The sequence below is a fragment of the Pleuronectes platessa genome, chromosome 17, assembly GCF_947347685.1.
Source record: "Pleuronectes platessa chromosome 17, fPlePla1.1, whole genome shotgun sequence".
Classification (NCBI taxonomy): domain Eukaryota; kingdom Metazoa; phylum Chordata; class Actinopteri; order Pleuronectiformes; family Pleuronectidae; genus Pleuronectes; species Pleuronectes platessa.
Window position 1 is genome coordinate 7,113,790 of NC_070642.1, and position 26,206 is coordinate 7,139,995.

At 39.7% G+C, this 26,206-nt stretch overlaps 1 protein-coding gene across 3 annotated transcripts in view; it reads right to left on the bottom strand.

Moving 5' to 3' along the window:
• The window catches only part of fam49a (family with sequence similarity 49 member A), a 37,885-nt gene that overhangs the window by 6,053 nt on the left and 5,626 nt on the right, over positions 1-26,206 (bottom strand). The window contains exons 2-5 of one of the 3 annotated variants that reach the window (XM_053444731.1): positions 11,885-11,940; positions 3,531-3,610; positions 3,126-3,205; positions 732-853 (exon numbers count right to left, since the gene is read on the bottom strand). In XM_053444731.1, the coding sequence (XP_053300706.1) occupies positions 732-853; positions 3,126-3,198 (195 nt within the window). In that variant the 5' untranslated portion in view covers positions 3,199-3,205; positions 3,531-3,610; positions 11,885-11,940. The remainder of the gene's footprint in view (positions 1-731; positions 854-3,125; positions 3,206-3,530; positions 3,611-11,884; positions 11,941-26,206) is intronic. The other 2 variants (XM_053444732.1, XM_053444733.1) reach the window with 2 other exon arrangements.

Genomic DNA, 26,206 nt, shown 5'->3' on the forward strand with positions numbered 1-26,206 from the left:
GCCTTCCAAAGTGCAGATTTTCGGCAAAAGGCGTCATTTGGGAAATGATGACATCATAGTTTATTTGTGCATGCCCACCGTTGCTTTGTGTAACGAGCATGAGCCAGAAAAAACAGCTGCAATGGCCACTAGATTCTCTACCTCCGATCAGCACTGTTAGATCCAATTACAAGTTTGCCCGTTAAATTTACAGAAATATTTGGTTAAACAAAGGTTGTGTTGAAGGAGTTTTTTTGTTTTAATTAGGGGGAAAATAGCCGTTTAAAAAATATCCTCAGTAGTGTAGACAAGGCCTAATACCTCCTGCAGCTGGTTTGGGAGGAATTTTGACAGAAGGCGAAAGTAAAGCAAACTAATGTGCATCACATTTGTAGGAACTTCAGCAAAATTGCTTGGATGCAATTTCTGAACAATGTTTCATTTCCATTGTGGAAATAAGGAAAGAAATGAGTTATTTTCTTTCCTTTGGTTGTTTGCTTAAATTTTTGAAACATCAAGGCAATGAATTATGTAAACTTAAATAACAGCTTGACTCTAACATTTTTGAGCAGTGTATATACTGTTCTGGTATTTCTTATTTTGTGAAATAAAAATATATATAATAAGTATAAAAGATAGGATTTCATCCCTACTCAGAGTTGGTTTATCGTATGAACTTATGACAACACATGTCATGTTCACAGTGTTTGTGCATTGGAGCGCTGTGGTGGTCTTGTTTGCATGCTCCTTACATCTCTGATCTCCTGGCCGGCTCCTTTATACGACTGCAGACCCAACAGGATGTTCTCTGAGTCCTGGAGGACTGAGTTCACCTGGTTCCACACGTCTCTCTCTCCTTCTGTCGGCTGTGCATCTGACAAAGTAGCACACACGCGTGAATACACACATATATGCTGACAAAAAACATTCAGCATCACAACAATTACACAAGCTAATAGCAGTCTGACAATTCAAACACATCACAAAGCTATTAAGTGTTGCCTTTTCACATCAAGAGTCCGATTCTGACTGATTTGTCACTGTACAAATATTAAACTTGAACTTCAATTTATATTCAATTATCTAACTTTTTATTGCAGAATCGCACATTCAATTTTCATTGATGTGTAATGGCTTTAGTTACAGTAATAATGTTTAATCATGATGAAACACTAACTGGGGAAAACAGGCTTGTGTGCTGAATGCTTTTGCAAATAATAGTTAACCCTTAAATTTGGTTCCTCTCCTTCTGAAAAGCTATCATTTAGAAGATGAGTAAGAAAGATAAAAAGAACAACAAACATTCAGCACAATGAACCGTGTGTATGTGGGTCAAATCTAAAACCAGTTTCACTTGAGTCAACATTTTCTGCTTGTGGCACACAGTGTAGTTAGTATATCCAAATACGTGTCCATCGATAGTCAGCCCCCAACATTTGCTGCCATGAGCTCAGAGGTGCTTTTAATTTAAAATAAAAAAACTTAAATATTATGCATGTGCTAAAAAATATGAAAACTACACTGATGCCACTTGAACATGTTTAAACAGCAATTAGAGCACTCGCTGGAAACTTTAAAAGGAACCAGATGTACATGTCAGTAAGTAAATACACTAGAGCTGGATGCATTTTCTGCATCTCGTTTCAAAAGATCCTGTGTTTCTTGTTAACATCAAGAATAAAAACTAATTTTGAGAGTATTTCAAGGCAGCGATATTTGGAAGCTGACAGTAAAAGAACAAGTAATAAGATATTCGGTATATATTGAAAAACTTAACATGTTCTTTTAGTGCTTTCAGTTGTACACAGTACAGTAGAATTGTGTCACTGCTTAAATATTTTAAAGTGTGATTGCAGGCGACTCACTCCAAAGCATGATGCTGTGAGCTCTTATAGAGACATGGAGCGGCAGAAGAACCTTGTTTAAGAGCCATGCAACTTATGAATATAGGTTTTAAAAGTGTTAAGTAATGTTCATGTTTTTTTTTACTGCGAATGAATGATTATAAAAATAAATAAATTACCTTTTTTTAATATACCATAAGGCCATGCCTGCAAATATGTCTTAACATAAACATCAATTATTTGCAAGGGTCTGAGGCCCTTCTCTCCCTGAACAATCCCAAAATGTGTTGTCAGCTTGCTTCAGTCGTTGGGAAACTTTTTGTGTGAGCTATCGTGACCTCCATAATAAAATACATAATTCTAAGGTGTCTGCAGGCAGAATACAGGCTCTGGCTGTCATGACCCCAGAGAGTCAAAACTCTGCAACAACAGCTCTAAATATAGAGCATCACTGACATTAAACTCAGCGTATGGGGTCTGTTTTGCATTTCAAAACCCTTCCACACCCATCATTTCCTCTTTGCTGAATAAACAAAGCCTGAGGTTTGCTACATTGTGAGTGCGTCTGAGGTGCCATAGCGGAGGCGTATAGTGTTATTTTAATTTTATTTTTTTCTGTGGGAGGTTTTAGAAAACAAAGACCATGGCAGATTTTTTGCTGCATTTAGAAAATGATCTACATTGTCTATTTTATGTGTAGCAGAGCAGTTTTAACGTTTTATTTTTCAGTTATGAAATGTAGAGAAATGTTTTCAGCATTCATATACATTTAACTAATACTGATGTCATTAATTGGTGACTACACATAACTGTGCAGGAAGCGAAACAAGGCTAAAGATAAAACACTGATCTCTAATATGTTAGTAATTACATTATGCCACATACACATAACTGTGCAGGAAGCGAAACAAGGCTAAAGATAAAACACTGATCTCTAATATGTTAGTAATTACATTATGCCACATACATATGCATCAAAGTTGCCCTATTGTAAGTGAAGCTAAAGGGTCATACATGCAGACAAGTTAGTATAAACTGACAGCAAAGGTCAAGGGTCAGCTCCATTCTTCTTCATCTTGGCATACAGAGAATAGATTTTTAAAACGCACTGAAATCAATCATGAATTAAAATAACAGCCTTCAGAGGCAGCATTAGAAATTTAAAGGAGAAAGGTTGATGATTAAATTGCTGAATAGGCTGACCCCTGACCAGTCAGAGCAGGGAAAAAAGGAAAAAATGAATTTAGGGATGCAGAAGGGAGGGGTTGGCCTAGCACAAGGTAAAGCATTAGCTGTTCTCACTTTCAAAGTCAAGGAAAAAGTTTGGCCCCTGTTCAAGCTCTGTGCAAGTGAGCACATTTAACAGATTCCCCATTTGGTTTCTGCAAGAGAGAAAAGGGAGGGAAGAGAAAAGAAGAAAAGAGTTTGTGATGTTAAGAAGTCATCAAAACAAGTTACGTGAACTGAGACGGGAGATAAGAGCTGAAATAGCGAGCGGTCATTACTGAGTGGAAGAAAAAGAAAAGGGGGAGAAGGCAAAGGAGAAGATATTTGAGCATAAGCAGAGTCCGTCACGGGTTCGTCGTCGGGAGCAGAGCCTGCTAACAGGGAGGAAAATGCTGAGCCGGAAACAAGCCCCCCCCCCATCCCATATCTTTCTCTTCATCCATCTTTTCTCACTTTGTTCCACTCCTTGGCCAGACTTACTTTCAAAGTCCAGGAAAAAGTGTGGATAGTTCTCTATTTCCCTTGTTAGGACTTTAAGCAGGTTACCCATCCCAGCAAACCTGATGGTCGAAATACAATGGTTAAAACAGGAGACAAAAAAACCAACATAAATAAGTACATATACACAAAATGTATTTATGTGAAGGTAACTTTGTACATGACACAACAAGTTCAAATGAAATTAAAATGTCTTCATCGCAAACATATGATTCGTACCAGACAGAGGTTGTTTCTTTGTGTTTGGAATGATGATTTATCAAAGTGAATAGATTCCTTTTCAGCTCAGGTATTATTTATTATATTAATTTGTCTGACCTACAGCTTCAAAACCCAAATTTGTTCAGTTTGCTATAAGTAAACAAACCTCAGTATGCATTCATATTTGAGAGGCTGAAACCAAAAAGGATTCAATGTGTTTTATAATATTACTTTGAGATTAAAGGTCTCACAGCTCTTCACTATTTCCCGCTCGAAATTGTTGCACATTTAAAAATAAATACAACTTCAGACCCAAAAACTTGAATTTCTCATTAAAAGTTTGCATCTGTCAAAGGCTTTCGAGTTGATTCCTGTTCGGGATCAATTGGATCGTAACTTTGTTTTCTTCTCTCCAATATGTGGTCTCAGTGCTAGAAGCAAAAGACTAATAACATCCTGAAATAGACCAGGAAGCCATCTGGATAATGGCAGCTTGATAAAAATGAAATTCTCTGTATGAATGGATGGACCTGATGTTTTTCTTTTTTCAAGGGACTACAAAACCATCCTTACTGCTCAACCCCAATTCATCTCCTACTTTGAATTTTTTTCTCAAACAGGAAAACAAAATGCATCGGACTCAGTGACAAATATTCCTATGCATAATGATTATGATTGGATGACCAATTGAATAAATAAATAAATAAATACAGACTTGGTGTGCAAAGACACATTTTTGTTGAGTCTTTTTCTGTAAATGGACTTGACTAATCCTGTGAGGTCAGTTCTCCTCAGTCAATTGCATTATCTTTAAATGAAAATCTGACTTAAATTCATGCACATAAAAATGAACGCTATTTCTGTTCATTAATAGTTTGTTTGTATATTGATCAGAATGTTCGCACACACAGCAGGAACTTAGTTATTGAGACAAGTAATAATTATTTTATTTAAATTGCATTGTGTACTATTGGAAGTCACACTATGCAGCTTTTTGTATGTTTCCTCGCCAGTAAAGAGGCTGATAAAGCAAAATATCCCCCCGCTCTCAATGAACATAACTCCTGAGGTTCTGAACCAGCTTCTCTGCTCTTTTGGATTCTCTCTGAACGTGACCAAACACGGGGAGGGAGTCGTAAATAGCAGTTACACTATAAAACCTTTTTATTGGAGGCAGAAGGCAGAAGGCAGGTAGCAATTTTCTGGTGAAAAGTTTACCTCACCAGCCTTGGAGGGTGGTCACAAACTCTGTAATCACAGTAGGCCTCAAACTTACAATATACATGAAGCCATGATTGCGGTAAAAAGAAAGAACGTCACAGTATGTCAGGTTTACGCAAGTGGAACCAGTGTGACCTTCAAAAAACTTAACCAGACGTTACATTCATGACAGGTGGAAAACAAAACTCGTTATTTGAATCTGTCTATTAAGTATATGTAAATGACTGTGTAGTTGAAGACTCATACCATACAGAGGAACTATAAGATCACACTGGCTTATCTTTCACACACACAGAGACTCAACTTCTCTTTCGCTTCCAACTTGGTGTGAAGTGACAACAAAAGAGTCACTGTGCTCACATGATACTCACACTGCATTTCTCTGCACAGCTTCCAGCAAGCTGGCAACGATTTTCTCTTACGGTATTCATTCCTCATCTTGCACTCATCATCTATTTATAAGTACATCACAAACTAGATAAAATGGTCTGCATACTGATCCTGCACGAACAGCTTTGAGTCTGGAGAATCTCTAAACCTTAGCACGTCTTTGATTATCAATTTCATGCAGCAAATATGGAGTTTTGATTAAATAGAAAAGTAAACCACAAGGGGGCAGTGCTGGTTTATTTTTTACATTTCCTTGAAAAGGATTCAAATTGCAGTGTAATGGTGGCATGTTGGTACATGTGCAGCAGCAGTTGCTTTATCTAAGAAGAAACCTAACCTGCAGCCACAAAAAAGGTGCCTCACTTTAATCTCCAGCCAAACTACAGATCTGCTTCCTGCAGGCACAGTTTTCCATGACAACTGGCAGTCAGGTCTGTCAGAGACCAGGACCAGAGAGCTTCTCAGTAGCAGCCAACGATGGTTCTGGTTTTTATTCGCCACGGACAGAGTACAATAACAAAAATAATTCAATATAAATGGTAATACTTAACAGTAATGCAAAAAATGTGTTCTTGCTTTATCGTGACCTTTCATTAAAAGGAATATTCGAGAAGTTTTCATTTATAATTAGAAATCTCATGATTTTTTTAAGCAACAAAAATTTATGGCAAATCTCATGTACAATGTTATCATAACTTTTGTCATTTCCTACACTTCAGAGAGGAGAATTATAAAACTGATTCGTGTGTGTTTGCTTACGCATTCCACATTTAAATCATGGATGTTTTAGGGTATGGGTAGGGCTGTGCGATACAGAAAAACATCTTATCACGATAATGTTTTTCATATCAGGCGATTTCCATATATAGTATGATGTAAATCGAACCCACTTATTCATACAGAAAACTTGCTTGACAATCATCCTGTGCCACTGCACTTTACTTACAATAATTCATACAAACTACAACAGTGAAAAGCTGTAAATAATGTACATACTCATGTTTTTAATTTAATAAAATAATTATTTTGTATTTTTCCATTTATTTATTCTCGTGTCTACCTCATATTTATGTTCCTGGATAAACGAGGAGTCACTTCTTTTCGGCAACAAAGAAGTTAGAACACTGCATTGAATCATAATCTGTGAAAAGAACTGCAGGAGTGTGTGCGTGTGTGCGTGTGTGTCCCCGCTTGTCTCTGTTCCTCTTCACACACACAAACTGATAATCACATGGGATATTAACCACGTAGTCCTATATTCTAAAATAGTTATTAATCGATGGTGTTGGATTATGACTCAAGATAGTTTTGGTCACTTTACCCTGATGTCCTGACCATGCACGGCACATTACGTCTCGTGTTGTGTAGCAGGTTTAAAAATCTCATAAAGTCTCTAGCGAATCAAACAAACACAATTAAAATCCTGTACGAGTTCTAATAACTAGTGATCAGTGATGGTGTTGGTGTAAAGTGAGCGCAGGTCAAAGGGGGAGTGGTGAGAAAGCAGACTCCGACAGGACGACCTTAATTATCGCCATTGTTTTATCGCCTAGCCCTATGGGTAAGGTTCGGTTTTAGGGTTGGCAAGTTACAACTACATTTCTGCTTCTGTTCACAAAGAAAACAATGATTTAGAGCGACACAGATTTAACACATCAGTTACATCTGTCTCCACATCTATTAAAGAGTAAGCAATATATGAGGTTTACAACGTTTGTAATAGAGAGGGATAAAGACAATATCTGGGTAAAATCCTTATTGACACATATCTGACAGGCAAGTATATAAAGCTCTATTTTAGTCAGATGAAGTTTAACCACGTCTCATCCTCTCAGAAAAGTTGCCAAATGCATTAGTCACAGAAACACTGATTATCAGTTAGAGGCTGAGTCTTGAATGAGTTTTTGTACCACATTTCTAATCCTTCTCTCAAATCCGATAGTGACACCCTTTGTAACACGCAGTGTAAACCAACACTGAAGCTTTATCTGAATGGCTTTAAGCCCATCACCTGACCGTGCCTCTAAATCTTTGTCGCGACCCGAGATGAACACAGGTCGAAAGATTGGATGAGAGTTTATTTAAAAGCTATTAACAACTTTCAAATCCTGGCAATACACAATAAAGGGGTGAGAGATCACCAGAGCGTGCAGAGAAACTTAGTTATGCAACGTTTTTCTGTGGAACTGAAGGGTTTAGCAGTAATGTGCATTAAACCACAGTTGCAGACTTAAGTCTTGGAAAAGAATATCTACAAGACTATGACAGGACAAATACAAGCTGAATGGTCATGCAAACGGTAAACTGCTCTACATTTTCTGTGTTAACCCACACTTTCACATCCCCTAGTTTCACAGAATCATAAACTGCCCTGACACGAGATTTCTTTGAATCTCAATTCCAGACAGGGAAGGAAAAATCACGCAGGGAATTTTCTTGTCCGCACGGTTCCTCTTTCACAACCAAGTATCAATATTGCTGCACTGAGAGTGGAAACTTTGACTTTCCTCTTTCCCCATAGTATTTACTACCAGCTGACATGGCTTAAAGGGAATTGAAATAGCACATTGAGTTTAGTATATACAGTGAGGGAATATTTCTGTGAAGAATATGCTGTGGGTGCAACTAAAACCTTTAAAGAAGTAAGTATTGGAGACAAAAGGTATTTCCCTATGAGTCATTTACAAGAAGTTCATATTTAAAATATGAGTAAAGAAAAAAGAAGTTAGCGTAAGATGTCTATTCAAAAAGACATTCTTTTAAAATCAATGATTAAAACAAAGTTGTCCAAAGGGCTTTGAAGGCAAGGTCAGAGATTTGTGTGACTGGGGAACTACTGTTTATTAGCCTGTCAGTCAACTGCTGTTCTTGATCAATGACCCACCTTTCCATTACACAAGTTGTTCTCAGTGAGAGTAAATCCCCCAGCAACCCCACTGGCCTCGTCTAACCTCAATTGAGACACACCTCCTTGCTTCAAAGAATGTGCCGGTGAAACCGTGCAGCAGTCTCAAAGCTATCTGTTCTTTATAATTAAAGGAAAACTCTATGCATTTAAAGCACCAAAGTGAGTGCCACGTTTAAATTGCTTTTCCCTGCCGCTGTCTGGGCGTCTGAAACAACCTCGGCTGTGGGAGAAATCATGCTCTGGATAACAAGACTAACCAAATGAAATGTGGAAGGCTGAATGTAATTTGGCATATTGTTGTATTGCAAGGTTTAATATTTGTCTTTTAAAAACAGAGGAGAAGAACAATGATCAGATGTCAAAAGTATGATAATATCTAGCATCTGTGTTTCTGCTATGTGTTCACCTACAACCCTGAAATAAATCTACATTTCTTCAATCGGGGAGATTCTATGGTGCACTTTTCAATGCCCCTATTTGTAAAACAGAAGCACATTTTTAAGAAAAATGGCAATGCAAGTGATTTAAATGAATAAAAATGACCTCTGCAAACGTTTGTCGAGGAAATAAATGAAGTCAACATGTTTGGAAGACCTCATTGTGTTTTGTTGAGAAGCACTGGATGTAAACAGAGCGTTTGTTTGTACGCAGGGAAACTCCACAGGGCACCTTAAACCAAAGACAATGCTTTCTTTGTTATGCTCACGGAACAACCTTTCGTTTTTTTCCATTTATAATCTTTCATTTGTCATATTTGTCCTCAAGAAAACCTTCATTTTTTGTTCATTGACTGTACATGAAGATGCACAACAGCCTTTCCAATATCCCCTGGTGAATTGCTAGGTCATAAACAAAACAAAAATCAATATAGACTATATGGACTCAAAGATGGTTTCTGTCTGCAGTTCTCATCACACTGATGTAAGGGTGAGACATGACATGAGGAAGACCTTAATACATTTTTGAGTGGATCCAGATAAAAAGTCAGATCCAGGTCACTTTCAAAAACACAAAAAAAAAAACACACTATGGTGTTAGCCTTGGGGGAGGGTTGCACACTTTGAATGTCCTTTTATTAAAATGGCGTGAAACGTCATGATTGACGACGGAGGCTGACACACGATTAGTGGATCGTATACATCTGCAGAACTCATCCTCAGATCGTTACTGTGCAGGCTCCAAATGCCATCATCGGTGCAAGATGGCAGCTTTCATGTTTCGGATATTTTGGCTTAATTTGTGAATGGTAGGAGTAAATGAGGAAACCGCATCCATCTTTACATCCAGTCTATGGTTAACATTTTGTGTGGTTCTGTGTTGTTTGTAGCAAACATCTTTGAGCAGTAGGAGTAGTTACTGGACCTTAACTGAACATTGCTTAAATAAACTGTCACTTTACTGACACATTTATAGAATGTGACTAAAACTCAGATCAATCATCTTTCCACTTTCAATAAGGGCAATGTAGCAGTGCGGTGTTGATATCTTATAGGTACCTGACATAAAAAGTAATAAACTGAAATATAAAATAAAAAGGGAACCATTCTTCCGTCCTTAATCAGAGAAATAAAACTGAAATGTTCAATATTCCACAGTCCTGAGAACAAACACTACAGCAACCTCCGAGAGAGAGAAAGTTTTGGGATTAATGCAACAAGTGCAGGCTAATCTTTGCTGTAAATCACATAAACCACAGCATTGTTGCTGGGTTGATGTGACTCAGTGGCAGCTTAGAGTGTGGTCTTATACAAACATGACTACACTAGCTTGATTTTTTTTTCCAAGGAGAGAGAGAGAGAGTGTGAGAGAGTGTGAGAGAGAGAGAGAGAGAGTGTGAGAGAGAGAGAGAGAGAGTGTGAGTGAGTGAGTGAGTGAGTGAGTGAGTGAGTGAGTGAGTGAGTGAGTGAGTGAGTGAGTGAGTGAGTGAGTGAGTGAGTGAGTGAGTGAGTGAGTGAGTGAGTGAGTGAGTGAGTGAGTGAGTGAGTGAGTGAGTGAGTGAGTGAGTGAGTGAGTGAGTGAGTGAGTGAGTGAGTGTGTGTGTGTGTGTGTGTGTGTGTGTAGTGTTTCCCGCAGGATTTTTTTCAGCAGCGGTGGTGTGGTCCCCGAGCCCTCTAGGGGGTCCGGGGGCATGAAAATTTTTTGTACCCTTTACATTGGAATGCATGAATCTGGTGCACTTTGAGAGGAGAATATGCACTTAAATCCTATTCAAACAGTCCTGTGTATTACTGTAGATGGGATTATTGGTGTTGTAACTTTGCCTTTTGTGTCTTCATTTACAGATTTTTATATTTTTGTATAGTAATATTTAAACAAAAAATGCCACAACGCAAATATAATCAGGTCCAAGAACTGGCTAAACAGCTGCCCTTCCTTATCAGTGTATCTGATAAAGACAGATGACAATGCAAATGTAATATATATTATTTAACTATGTTACATATATACATTGTGCACAGTGCATCCCTTAAGAGCTTGTACCAGCCTTTTAACCTCTGAGCCCTAAGCCATTTTTGAGATGTTTTGGTTCGCCTGGATTTATTCTCTTATTAAGATTGCATTCATCACCCTTATAATGCATAGCTGTCAAGCTATCATTTATTTGGGTCACAACCTGGACTATCAGAATATGTGTGCTGCAGTGATGTCGTTTGAATGTAGGAAATTATCAATTAGACAGTAAAAAAAGAACAGCAAATAATATCTCACAATTATTTATTGATATGACACAAAAAAGGCAAATTGATTAAGCTTGTTATTGCTTAAAACACTTCTTCTTAGTCTTGGGCGTCAAAAAGTGATGAGAAAATTATAAAATAAATATAAGTTATACATAATAGAAACTATTCATGATCTTTTAAGAAGTCCTTAGGTTTTTTCCCTGCATTTATGCTAATGACCACATGCTTACAGGCGATTAGCATAAATCCCTAACTAAAATACGCGATAAAAACGGATTTTATATGGCAATAAAGAACAACATCGGATCTAACAGTATGGATTCATTTTTCAAAGTTCCCGAAAATACCTAGGCTATAAATTCCTGACTGGATATAAGCTCCTGTAAAGGCTATGAGTGATCCCAAAAAGAGCGACAACACCCACACACACACATAGGCCTACACGCACACACACAATACTAGAGGAAAAACGGCACGGAGGTTGCGGTTTATAGATACAATAAAATGATTGGGCTCAGAGGGTTTTTAACACTGGTGGTCATGTAGCGACACATTTTAGCAACTTACTTTCTCTCTCTCTCTGTCTGTCTGTCTGTCTCTCTCTCTGTCTGTCTCTCTCTTTCCTTCTTTCTTCGATCTTCCGCTTCACTCGCTACTGCTGGAATCAATGTAACTTTGCATCCGTGTAGGGTAGCCTCTTCTTTGATGTTGGTTACGTGACGATGTGCCGCGTGCTGCGCAATTGACGTTACGCGCTGTATATTTTCTAAAAGGAGCTACGTAAAAAAAAAAAAAAAAAATTAGGAGAAGGATTTTTATTGCAGCGGCGTTCACACAGCAGCGGCGGCGCGCCGCTGCTGTGTGAACGTGGGGGAAACACTGGGGTGTGTGTGTGTGTGTGTGTGTGTGTGTGTGTGTGTGTGCATCTTCTGTACCTTCTCTGGTGGCGGACCTCTACTTTCTCTCTATATCATCCGCTTTCTCTTTTTCTCTGAGAAAAAAAGAAAAGAAAGAACCTGTTAAAATCAATGTTTGCATGTTTTAAAAACTGTGGGTCCTGCACATCACACATGTCATTGCCAGATAGCATTGACTTTCCACATCAACCACCTTTTCTCCTAACATACAAGCAAACAACTACAATCCTCCTCCCGTCTCAAATCACACCACTGGATAATTCAACAGTGAAATCTACACTGTTGTCTGTTATATCCCAAATAAAGCTGATTAAGCTTCTGTCTGCTGCATGTTCACTGGAGTATTAAATGTCTTGTGACAAGCTGTAGCTGCTAATGGTCGATCATTGGGGTGTGCTGTGCAGTCACGTCCTGCAGGGAGATCAAATAAAATAAATAAATAGAGGGCACTGTCATAGTCGGTAAAAAACTAGGGTGGCACACATTCAGTGTGACATTTATTGCCCAGTGCAAGAAGAAAAGACCAACAGGATGGTCTGAAGCTCTTTACTCATTAATGTATTTTACATGTAATTGATATTTTTAAACGTAATGTAATGATGTTAGTTGTTTTATCAACAACAACAAAAAACGGCATCTAGATATTGTAATAACCTTGTTTTCATTTTCAATCATGCCATAGATTTAAGGCCAAAACCCACTCATACAGTTTTTCCTCCTTCCCATCCATCACAATATATAGTTCTCATCCTTCTGTGTTGACCCCCCCACCTCTCCTCTGCAGAACCTGCACGGCAACAGAGCGTAGAAAAAAAGAGGTGGGATGCTGTAAATGGATGGATGGATGGATGGAGGCTCCAAAGGGACACTAGTCGTTCTCCTTATAAGGGGATAGTAGTGTGTGGCAGCTCCCTGTGGTCAGACACATGAGCAGACTTCACCTCAATGTCACGCAGGAGACACACACGCACAGACAGACACACACACACACTTACTTCATGTGTTCCTTCTGAAACACCCATTTGCCAAAACACCATGTGGACAGCACAGACTGAGCACTGAGGAGAACAGACACTTCACCATCACACACACACAGAGACACATCACCATCACACACACACGTCACCATCACACACACTTCACTCATTACACATCCAACTTCTCTCTCTCTCTGCGTCTACGTCTACATACACATACACTCCTTCTCTCCTTCCCTTTTCTTTCTTCCTTCCTTCCTTTCACTTCTCTGTTTCCCTTGTCTGTCAAAAGGAGCTGGATTTTCTCAGTTTTTTTCCAGCCAGACCGACAGATGGCAACAGGCAGTGTACTAATTTACACATTAGCACTGAATGTGATTAGTCCAATTAGCAAGGAATTCCATTTACAAAATCAGCAGTCATGGTTCCAGATTAAAAAACAGCCATTAGCTACGCTGCCACTTAGGCACTACGTTAGCCTTGGGAGCCACATATTCAATAAACAAGCCTCACATTTAACCAGGCGGTCAACAGATGAGTCAGTCAGTGTAGTAGTCCCTCAGTAAATCTGTCAGTCATCCTGGCAGGTGGTGGAGCCAGACAGAGAGGAGGGAGACGCACGCAGACTCCTAAAAAATAAACATGTTTTTCAGGAAACATGGAGAGAGCAGGAATGGAATTTTCCAGGGTCCCCACAGGAACATGAAGAATAATAATACAGGTCCATTATGTCCCATTTTGAGTTATTAAACAGTGAGGGTAATTTTATCCTGAGCTTTAGTTGAGGGCAGTGATGCATATGAGCATTGGTTGAGTTTATTTTTTAAATAATACATTTAGATCATCTATATTATTTCTATATTTACTCAGCCAGTCATTTTTCCATCTCACTTGTTAATGTAATGTTGAAATCAAACTCTACGTTTGTTTAGGAAATTTAGTTGAGGTTGTAACTGAACCTAAAATTTGTGACAAAAGTGAGAGACTGAGTGAAAAGTCCAATGTTTATCGAATGTTTTATAGTTGCTGAGATACCAAGAGGGAAATATTTAATTTCTGTTATATTATAATCTTCACCTCAACTATTTGGCCAGAGGGTTCCTTGAACATGGCATTCTTCCCAGATCTTCAACAAGCAGTTGTCAGGTAATTCCCTGACTTAATCTGGGGCATTGCCCTTCAAAAGCACTCACACACCCACCACCACAAAAACATCACCATCATGAAAACAGTAACTGTCCCTTTCACTCACAGCTGCACACCTCGCGTTTGAGGCCTCGTCTAAAAGCTCCGTTTCCATGGTGACAGCAGAGACATCCATTAAAATAGGGGAAGTGAATGAATTTGACAGAGTGGAACCCAGAGGGGAGAAACACACACACGCACATATAAACAATTCGTTCTAGAATGGTTTACGGTTTAGAAAAAGGGAAGGTATTTGATGAAAGCTGCTTTGACTTCTGGTTGAACGCCTGGCAAGGAGGTTGCCAAAACCCACTGGGTAGACGTTGAGAGTGACAGACTGCAGGCGGGTGACAAAGATGAGAAGACAGCGCCAGAACTCACAGATTAAAATATATCCTTGAAAAAAGTTGTGCATCTAAAATAGATCTAAATACTTAAAGAAAGACACCATCATTGTCTTAACACTTCAAGGCTGCTGAGGGGATGAATCATGAAAGTATAAACAAACTGAGTGAAGCAGAGTGAAACTGAAGAGGCACCATTTTCAAATCTGATTCTTATGGGAACGAACAGAACTTCTGTACTCCTCTGATGGTCTGTAGCCACAGTTTACATAAGATGACAAAAGCCTCAATGTCCCACAATTCAATGTGTTTAATGAACCATAAGAGTGAACATTCGCGAGTTCCTCTTATCTTCCTCTCATATCAGCTGTGTTTTCACAGTGTGTTTACTCGGCCAACATTAGCCTTAAGCCACTGAGTACTCAAGAAATCAGTGAGCACACATTACAATCAAATGCAAATCAGAGGTGAAGTGTGCTTTTCTTACCAAAAGCATAGAACTACAGTATGTAAACATAATATATCTTGTGCTTCGAGTGTTGTTCTGTTTGTGTTAGTTGCTGACATTAACTTGAAAATGTATTCATACAAAACCCTGTCTGCCAGGCATATTTTGATTGCCGTTTAAACTGAAGTTACCTGAGTAGCTGTGATTTGCAAATGGATGAGTAATAAACTTGAAAAGAGGAAACTACCGGCATGAGAGTGCATCGGTAATTAGGTCAATACTGAGTGAAAACACCTAATAGCATGTGCTTGACTACCAACAAATGTACAACAACTTGTGACCCAAAAAAATGTATATATATTTCCACTACAGTAAATTAATGGAGTAGAACAAATTGAGTAAAGTAATATCCTGATTATTTTCACTTGCAGTGATGAGCACAGAGACTTTGTCAAGGCTGACAGTAGAAGTGATTTTGTGCCAACAACTCCACAAAGAAAACTAAGAAAATACAGTGTAAGAGCAGTCACATAATACTGGAAGTACAATACTTCCTTAAAAAGACAACCATAAAAAAGAACACTATTACATACGGGTTTTCACACTGTTGAACTGTTGTCTCTTCTTTGTGAGCTCTTATCCTGAGGGGAGGAAGAGGCTATGATCCACTCTGGATAAAGAACAAGATTTTTTATTAAAGCTTGTTTCTGCAAACAAATGGGTCCTGTATAATTATTAGTGCATCAAGGTTGATGTTCCAGATTCTAGCAGCTAGCAGGTGTAACATATTTTTCTGCTTTCTTCCGCTGAAAGCACTTGCTAATCTAATTAAACGGACACACAGCCACTTTGAGCAGCAATACTACAGTGTAATAAACAGAAGGGCTGTTGCTTGAATTTCATTGTTTTATCATCACACCAACATTTGGAACAATAAAGGGAAAAAGAACATGTTGGACTTGAAACTACATGATCAAAAATAACCAAAGAATAGGAAAGAGGTGAAGGTGTGCGTGTCTCCTACAGTCTCAACGTCCAAAATTCTAGTCGGACAAAAACACAAGAATCCGTTTCTGGGTTTTACCTTCATAAACCAACCATGGTTTATGTACAATGTTCTTTTGTGCAAACGTTTTTTTTCTTATGCAAGAAAAACAGATTTACTTGCTCGTAGAATCATCCTTCAATGGCACTGAACTTTACTTTGTGAAAAGGTGAATATAATGATGAATAATAATTATTTATTCTTGGCCTACCTCATTCTTAACTGCCTGCTGCTGTAACAACTGCATTTTCCTGGTGTGTGGATCTATAAAGTTTTAATATTATCTTATCTGAAATCAGCTTCACTGATCTGCACTGAGGCGCATTTCTCCGCTTGTCAACAAGAGATTCTGCTCCTCTGATGTTTCCTAATCACTCACAAGTAGAATTGAGCTTTATAAAAACCAGCTGAATTCAAATTTACAGTGCCTTGCATAAGTATTCACCCCCCTTGGACTTTTTCCCATTATGTACTGTTACTAACTGGAATTCAAATAGACTTAAATAAACTTTTTCCCGTTTGATCAACAAAACATGCATAGTACTTTGGAGGTGCAAAATAAATTTTATTGTGACACAAACAATAATGAGAACAAAAAAGTTGACATCTGTTGGGTGCATAAGTATTCACCCCCCTGTGTCAATACTTACAGCTGCAAGTCTTTTGGGGTATGTCTCTACCAGCTTTGCACATCTAGAGATGGAAAGGTTTGTCCATTCTTCTTGGCAAAAAAGATGAAGCTCAGTCAGATTGGATGGAGACCGTCTGTGAACCGCAATCTTCAAGTCTTGCCATAGATTCTCTGTTGGATTGAGGTCTGGGCTTTGACTGGGCCATTTTAAGACATTAACATTCTTTAATCCAAACCATTCCTTTGTAGCTCTGGCTGTATGTTTAGGGTCATTGTCCTGCTGGAAGATGAACCTCCGCCCCAGTCTCAAGTCTTTTGCAGACTGCATCAGATTTTCTTCAAGGATTTCCCTGTATTTGGCTCCATCCATCTTTCCCTCTATTCTGACCAGTTTCCCTGTACCTGCTGAAGAGAAGCATCCCCACAGCATGATGCTACCACCACCATGTTTCACTGTTGGGATGGTGTGCTCAGGGTGATGGGCAGTGTTGGGTTTTCGCCACACATAGCGTTTTGCATTGAGGCCGAAAAGTTCAATTTTGGTCTCATCTGACCAGAGCACCTTCTTCCACATGTTTGCTGTGTCTCCCACATGGCTTCTGGCAAACTCCAAACGGGATTTTTTATGGATCCCTTTCAACAATGGCTTTCTTCTTGCCACTCTTCCATAAAGGCCAGATTTGTGGAGTAGACGACTAATAGTTGTCCTGTGGACAGATTCTCCCACCTCAGCTGTGGATCTCTGCAACTCCTCCAGAGTAACCATGGGCCTCCTGGTTGCTTCTCTGATTCATTTTCTCCTTGTCCGACTCTTCAGTTTGGGTGGACGGCCTCCTCTTGGTAGGTTTGCGGTTGTGCCATATTCTTTCCATTTTCTTATGATGGATTTTATGGTGCTCAGAGAGATGTTCAAAGCTCTGGATATTTTTTTATAACCTAACCCTGCTTCATATTTCTCCACAACTTTATCCCTGACCTGTTTGGTGAGCTCCTTGGTCTTCATGATGCTGTTTGTTCAGTAATGATCTCCAACAAACTCTGAGTCCGTCACAGAACAGGTGTATTTATACTGAGATTAAATTGCAGACAGGTGGACCCTATTTACTAATTATGTGACTTGCAAATGTGACTTGTGAATGCAATTGGTCGCACCAGATCTTTGTTAGGGGTTTCACAGTAAAGGGGGTGAATACATATGCACTCAACACTTTTCAGATTTTTATTTGTAAATAATTGTGAAATCCATGTAATATTTCCCCCCACTTCCAAATGATGCACTATTTTGTGTTGGTCCATTACATAAACTCACGATGAAATAAATTTTAATCTGTGGTTATACCATGACAAAATGTAGAAAAGTCCAAAGGGGGTGAATACTTATGCAAGGCACTGTATGTTCCCTGGATAAATGAGGCGTTGCTTCCTCTGCAACAAAGAAGTTATAACACTGCATTGTGTTGTAATTTGCGGGAGGTACTAGTGTCTGTGTGCAAGTGTGTGTGTATGCAGAAGTTTGTGTGTGTGCTCGTAAATAAATAGTCAGTAATGGTTGATGTTGGATCATGAATCCGAATCGTTCCGATCACTTTAACTATGATGTCCTGTCTGTGCACGTAACATTACATCCCATGTTATGTAGCAGTTTCAAACGTGTCACACAAACTCTCGAGCGAATCAAACAAACACAAAGTAAACATCAGTCCTGTACGTGTCCAAATTACTTGTGATCAGTATGGTGCTTATTGTTAAAGTGAAAAGTGGGCGCAGAGGACGACAGACCTTTAATGAGCGTCTGTCCTGAGCCTGGAGAAGTGCAAGTAGTCGGTGTAAATTTATCAAAACCCTGATATTATGCCACACAAGTTAACACGCACGCATCAATCGATTTATTCCGTCAACAATTGTCACATGCATGGGGGCTTGATTTAAAAAAAAATATATAAACAGAGGAGACTACTAATTCATTCAAATGATGTACTATGTTGGGTTTGTAGCACATCTATTCTATTGTGAATCTGAAAGCAGTTCACAAATGGGCAAAATCATATAAGATGTACAACGGATGTGCAGTTTCAACATCCGTTTGAACTTGCAAGATGTAAATATGTTTGATTTTTTAAACATGACAAAACGTATTCAGTCAAACCAGCTGCTCCATTTTGTCCTCCACAAAACTAATAGAAGAACTCAGTCCAAACCATGGTTAGCGTGACAGCTGTTTGTGCTCTAGACTGAACCTGTAAATCAATTATTTACATGAATGAGCATCATCTCCACCACAGGAAAATGCACATTTCCAACATGGCTTCAGGTCACGCAAAGGGAGTTGGTGTGCAAATCTGTGTAAAAAGGAAGCACAAGTCCCAGATGAGACCAACTCCAGCTCAGGTCTCTCAACAAGGAGATGAACTCAGTCTTTATGTGTGTATGTGAGCCCACGTGTCTACTATGGCAAAAGATGGAATGAGGCTGTGTGTGTGTTTCAGTTCAGGCCAGAGTTCAAATAAGGGTTGACACTTAATGGAAGTTCAATGGGCTGGAAGAATGCAAATCTCCAATGAGTGTGAGTGTGTGTGCATGTGTGAGTGTGTGTGTGTGTGTGTGTGTGTGTAACTACATAGTGTCTCTTTTCTATTCTGCGTGGCAACAACTGATGAATGGATGATTGAATCATAACAGCCCAGTGCGCTCTGGGTTTAGGGATGTTAGGTGGGGTGAAGGGAGAACAGGGACATTGCCAAGCATTAAGATTCATTGATGTGACAGCTTCGTATGACAACATGCCCCCCAATATTCACTTTATATTAATTCTATAACATCAGCATAGGTGGAGCACTCTGGGGCTGTGAGTAATGCCTTTAATTAATCAACATTATTTTTTATCATCACTGTCGAAAAAGAAATTCACCGTAGACCAAAAATCCAAACCGTCTAAACTAATGGTTAAATGTGTGGGAACTGTGCTACCTACTTCACAGCTTAATGTGTGTAATGTTTGTTTTTTTTGTCTAAGATTGACTTCATTATAGACAACATAGTTCCTATTCACAAAATATTTCCAGAATATCTGGTCTAGTTTCTCTTTTCTTTAATATTCCGGATCATGACCCAGGGTTAGCAACATTACATAATTGCTGTTATATACTTGTGACGTAGAAGCACACAAAAGCAATCACAGATGTAACAGGAAATTATTTTCCCTGCTAAGAGGAAAGTCAAAGCAGGCTAAACCTGATTGCAGTTTCTGGAATCTGGTTCCAGTTTAGTTCCTCACACACGTTTTTCAACATCTAAAGCCAACAATTGACCAAAAAAAAGTGTTTTCAAAAAGGTCAAATGAAATAAGGAAAAGGAATATACTTTCCTCTTTGAGTAAATTATTTCAAAACAACAGAGATTATAAAATATTGAATATGGTACATGATGAAACAAGGTCTGACGCCGAGTAGCACATTCCCTGACAGAGTAAAAGCCTACTGTGTGTCATGCTGAGGATCTGCCAATGAAAAATAAATACAATTTCAAAATGCATGTGGTGGTATTCAAACACAGTAAATCCAACACAGAAGAAAATGAACACCAGCCAAAAGCTTCTACATGTTGGCTGTGTCAGGGAGTTAATTTACAAGCCAAGAACTAAGATATGGAAAACTTTTAATAACAATGTAGCTCAGAAGTGAGAAAATCACGAGGATTATTGAATAAAGCACATAAAATACCCTGTAGCCTGGACAAAAGCCTGGATTTGAATTATTTGCTTTCTGCAATTCATTCATCAAGCAAAATAGGTTAAAGCTTTGGTGGAGATACTGTTTGAACTAGCAAATCACTGCTATTCACTTCCACAAACTGAAATGCCTGTCAATATTACAGATTAATGGCCGGATACAATCTAATCAGATGCTATATGGAATGGCAGAACGTTGATGCAAAAGTGGCTGCTCCTCCCACAGAACATTACCAGTACATCAGTGTGCTGCATATTCAGTACTTAAGATCCAAGTCAGAGCAATAATGAAGCCCACAGGAGTATTTCCAGCTGCAGGTGCACAACAACACTTTGCAAAAATGTACTGACAGAGTGTGTTTATTTCTATTTCATATTGTTTATATTTAAGCAACTTCGGTCGTCATTTTTGTATAAAGGATCATGGCTCATTAACTTCCATTTAGTGTTGGCTATTTTCAAAATAAACTTTCTCCACGGTACCAAACTTTTACTCCAACTCTGTGTTATGTATTAAACTGAATTATGTGTCTGTCTTCACATTTTATCCAGTTCTAATAGAAACCAAAATTTAAATGAGGCCTGAAAATTTCAAGTGTTTTCTCTTTCTCTTGTGTGAACATCCAAACCTGTCAATCTGCGTGTTGATGTATGCTCAATCTCGGAGCCCATTGGCTATTTGCAACAAATTAGCCCCTGCGGGCAACAGGCCAAAATGTATGGGCCTTCGGTGTTGACAGCGGTTGTCACGGGGCATGACTCGGTCTTCTGTTGGCTATACACCGTTTACAGTCCCACTAGTTTCTCTTATCACAATAGTCAAACAATCTCCACAAAAAACAAACAGATAAGCTGTTTGTGGATGTTGTAGGTCCAGACAGCATTCTGGCTAATCTCTATTAACAGCTACCTGCATATTTTACATGTCATTTAGCGGACGCTCCCCCCTAAAGAGACTTACAATTAGTGCATTCATCTATGACGGGGCAATTGAGGGGTTCAGTATCTTGCCCAAGCCCACTTCGGCATGCAGATGGGGAAGACTGAGGATAGAACAGTCGACTTTCTGGTTGGGGACAACCACTCTACCCCTGAGCCACAGCCGCCCATATGAATGCAAATAAATGTTGACTCTCATTTCTGATGTATTTCAGTCAATGTGTTCCACCATTTTTTAATTCTCTACTCGGACTGTTTACCTGTGGCCAACAAAAGCCTTCTCAAATGTGATAGGTCAAACTACAAACTGAAACCAGAAGGTGTCCAGCCCCCAAATCATGTCCATCGCCTATAGATATATGTGAATATGCAGAAACTGTTTATAGAATGTGCTATTGAATGGTCAAATATAATTAAACAATTTGAACTGTTTGACCTCTTTCAAACACTGTACTAATCCAGTAGTTATGTTAAGTCAATCCATTTCCTCTCAGAGGAACTTTGTGTAAACCAAGGGAAACCAACTTCAACACCAAAGACCCAAAATAACCTGTTGGGGAATCTCTAGGAAAATCACTGGTGAGCATAAATCAACTGGTGTCTCTTAGCAGCAGTGGGATCCAACTGAACTACACTCACAGGCCAAGACAACATACTTCTTCTATGGAATGCTTCTGCTTTTCTGAAGTGACTTGCTCTCATCAACGAATATTAACATTCTAAAATTCCATAATGAAGTTAGACTTAGCACCCAACTTCTTTTTCCTTCACCAAAGCAAGTGCAAAGGAGAAGCCATCAATACCCAAAGCTGAGAACTTTGGGCCTTTATGCTCACTACTCACTATTTTAATTTTACCGATGAATTGGTCTACTTTACTATGTATTGGGACCTAAAACAGTAATGCAACATATTAGACGTGCGTAGAACAACTGTCACAAATTGAACACTAACAAAAGCATAATAATAAAAGCTTGGTACTAACACCGCAGGATTAAAGGCTTTATCATCTCCAGACCACTCAAACTATGTATGCACATATATCACTATTAGGGATTTAAAAGAAAAGTGGTCACCAAGTGGGAGCCTCTGCTCAAGATAAGCTTATTAAGTGTAAGCCCTCAAAAAAACAAACTACATTAAAGTCACACCAGTCTGCCACTTAAAACATAATCAACATGAGTGGCCTTGGCTTCCTGCATCCATTTTTTAAATCCTTCTGCTGTTTTGACTGGCAAGGAAAACAGGCCTTCAAATTGGGTTAGGGGAGCTGCGTCGCCCTCAGGCTCCCTACGCTGGAGCAAATGTGACAGCAGGGCGTGTTGGGGGGTTGAGCTCAGCTTGGGGGATGTTGGCTGAGTTTTGCCCTAATATGGACACACGCAAGGGGGGGGTTGGGAGGGGGGGGGGGGGGGGGCTGCCTGAAGGCTGGGCAGAGGGTGGGCTTGGTCGACAAGGGGGAAACATACCCAGCGCCACCACAATGGCAGCCTTGCTTCCCTCTGCTGTATCACTGATGCCCCTCATCCTTTGATGCCAGTCAACTACATTCACCAGCAGAGGATTCAACTGTTTGGGTTCAGTAACGGCTCTCTCAGCTCTCTACGCACAATGAAGAACTCTTCAGCAGTTAGGACCCGTACATCAAGCACCGTTAAGTTTGAAGCAGTCTTGATGCTCACACACACACACACACACACACAGACACTCACACGAGTCAGTGACACTAAAGCACAGTGTCGAGTCTCCTCCTCTGCAGCAGTGCTCGTCTCTGTTCAGCTGCTGGCTCTGTGTGCCCTCTGGTTCAGTCAGCTGGGTTGCTGCCTAATTTTACACTTGCTCCTTACAAACTCACCACTATCCCTCCTCCACATCTGGCCTCTGGTGCAGAGAAGAGGCAGAGGTGCTGATAATGGCCACAGAGACAAAACACTCACAGTGGTCATATTTTTCTGCTAGGGGAGCTGAGGGGGTGGCAGCTGGATGGGACGGGGGGTGCCCGAGAACGTGGTAAACAACTCAGAGATGTCCGTCGACACTGAGAAAGAGAAAGTGGGATGGAGAGACTGCCAAGGCACATAAGAGCAATGAAGAGAACAATAGAGGGAGGAAAGGAATCAGAGCAAAAAGCTAGTAGGAAAGTAAAGGAGGGCGTTTGGTATTTGGAGAGGAGGAGGAGGCAGAGTGGCTGTCTGGCCATCGCTGCATAGAGTGGGACTCCAGGCGTAAAAATTCCTCCTACATCTTTACTCAATGCCACTTCTGTTCTGCCAGGCCCTGCATGTCAGCAGCACTGCAGATACAAAGGGAACCATGTCTGTGTGTGACCGACTTGTGTGGCTCTAGTGTTAGCAAGTGTGTATGTGGGGGCATCCAGCCATCTCCACCACTACAGGCTCCTTCTCTGCTTGGTGTAGGTGTGGCAAGCTATGCTCAATGAACCTCCACAACTGTGGCAGCAAGATTATTCTTAACAGTATAGTCAAGCAGACAGATGTGCTACTGTTATGGATGTCCTTAAAAATGCATACATGAACAAACTGAAATATATTTTTAGCAATGGCATAAGGTTTCCGATCTGTGCCTTGAGCTTTTCATTGGTCTCGCATTTACTTTACTTTTATTGTACTGTATACTGTATCAGGCTTAAAATTAGACTATTTTCTTAACTTACTATGAACAGTTGGGAATTTGGGGAAATAGTCTTTGCTTTCTTGCTGAGACTAAGATGGTCAGTTATATTTTAAGCTCCTTTCCGCAGCTGGTTACCTTAGCTTCACATAAACAATGGACAATCTGCAGTGGGTTGCTTACAGAGAATACATGAACGAGAAAAAACAATGGTAAAACGTAGCAGGAAAGGATGTCCAACAAAGTGGAACTGCTAAAGAAAGTTTCATGTTTTGCATTCACCACTGCTAGTCGAGTTGTGACTGATAGGACCCACTGCGGAAGTGTATGCAGGTGTCGGTCCCATAGTTTCTAGACGTCTCAGTTTCTGCCAGTCCAGATAATATATGGAGCTCCTGTGTTTTCAGACCTAATCAGGGCGAAGGGGCGTTTCCAAAGTTCTCGGTTTAAGGTGTTAAAAGTCTTGAGTAGTGTGTAGTGCGAGTAGTGTGGACGGCAGACATAAACTTAACAGCAGTAATGAGCTTTAAAACTACAATGAAGTAGTGTGGATGTAGCTTAACTGAGGTAGCTGTTCACAGCTGAAAGAGGGATAGAGTCAGAGAGATGGTCTCGCACTAATTTGTGTAAAAACAGGCTGTAAAAACACTGGGAGTCAGTGGGGCACAGGGGTTTCCTTGTGAAAACAAACCTATTTATGGCTTTCCATGAACGCTGGCTCGACTGTAAAGGATCAGCGCTTATCACTCACAATGGCTGAGCAGACGATGCTTGACATTTACAGACCATGCAGGCCTTTGGTCTCTGTCACCAGACAAGTCTGTCAACCGAGGCCAAGATCAAGTGCACTCTGTTAGTCATGCTCCATAACTAGGCCAAGTGTTTGGCTTTTCCCTCTTTATGCAAGTTTTCACGTTGATACCTTTACTTTGTGTCTGCATGCGGTTATACATCTGAAATCCATGGCTGATAAGTTAAAGCCTGGCCACACACACACACAGAACACATATGTCAACCTTTGCCAAATTGAGTTTTTACAAGTAAGGGAATCCACTAATCATTTACAATTTTTCACGCTGTTTTGTTCTATCTGCTGTTTTTAATATGTTTAATATAGGTTATGCCATTAATGGATACTTTTCACTGTGTGTGTGTGCACAGCACCTTTATCATCAGTAGCCATATGCAACACACACCTTTGTAGTCTTATTCTGTTTCTGTGTCATAAGCTTTATGTTGTGTAGCATTAGTTTGGCTCTTTGGCATATGAAAAAATTCCATTTCATTCAGCCGTATACTTCGTATGAGGATGAATTACAATGAAGTCAATGAACTTAAACAAAGGCTGCAAAATTATTTAATCATGCATACTGCTATACTATGGGTTTCTTGCAGAAACCTGTGGACCTCTAGGTAAGTACATAATTAAATTATCAAGCATAATAATCATCAGAATCTAAACATTGAATAAGAGTTTAAGACATTAATCTGTAGTACTCACACATTAAATCAGTTTGGACACAGTCAGTGAGCTGTTCTCACAGAACTGCTGTTGTGTTGGTGCCTGCACTGTTATTTTTTGTGCCAATACTCCCTCCTTACCAAAGGTCCTAATAAAGATCCCAATAACTCTGCTCCCACTGACGGTTAGTCTGTCAGGAACAATAAACAGCTGTAAATCTGTAGATTCCTGCACCTGCTGAGATCACTGAGTGTGCTGCTGAGTTGTACAAAGCCAGTCAGACAGAGGCCAAGATCCCTTTGCCAGCTGTGGACATACAGAAAAAACAGGTGGAGTGGCAGAGCTCAGCAAAACCAGCTCACTAGTCTCTGTAAAGATTAAATGTGACACTAAACTCAGCTAGTGGTGCACATGGTGATGGGTTTTGTTTAATCCCTTTTTAGTTTCCAACTGAGTATGACTTCACACTCACTGATCTGGCAGCAGGTTATTTCACCTAACCTATGACTCACAGCAGAAGGGTGAGGTTTGCCAATTGTGAATTGTCAACTTTGCCAAACTGAACAGGAAAATGATGTTTGCAGAATAAATATGATCACTTGCAAAAGGATGAGAATTAATCTGAGGAGCCTTTTGAAATTGTATTTGTAGTTTCTTAGCTTCCATCCAGCTCAGTATTGTTACACATTTTCCAAGGCTCTCCAATTTTCCAGTGGCCTAGAAAGTATCATGCTTTGGGCATTCGGGCATAAATAAACTGCAAAAGCAAAGATGCCCGTTGTTGAAAGTAATTTGCAGAAAATCCATAAGACAGATGGCGTGCATTGTAAATGACCCCAGTGTACCACAACTCAGGTTTCAAAGACAACATTTCTAACATGAGGCAGCATTACACCTCAAAAGGTTAAATAAGGCCAAAACAAAAAGGAAAAATGAGGGAAGTAAAACATTT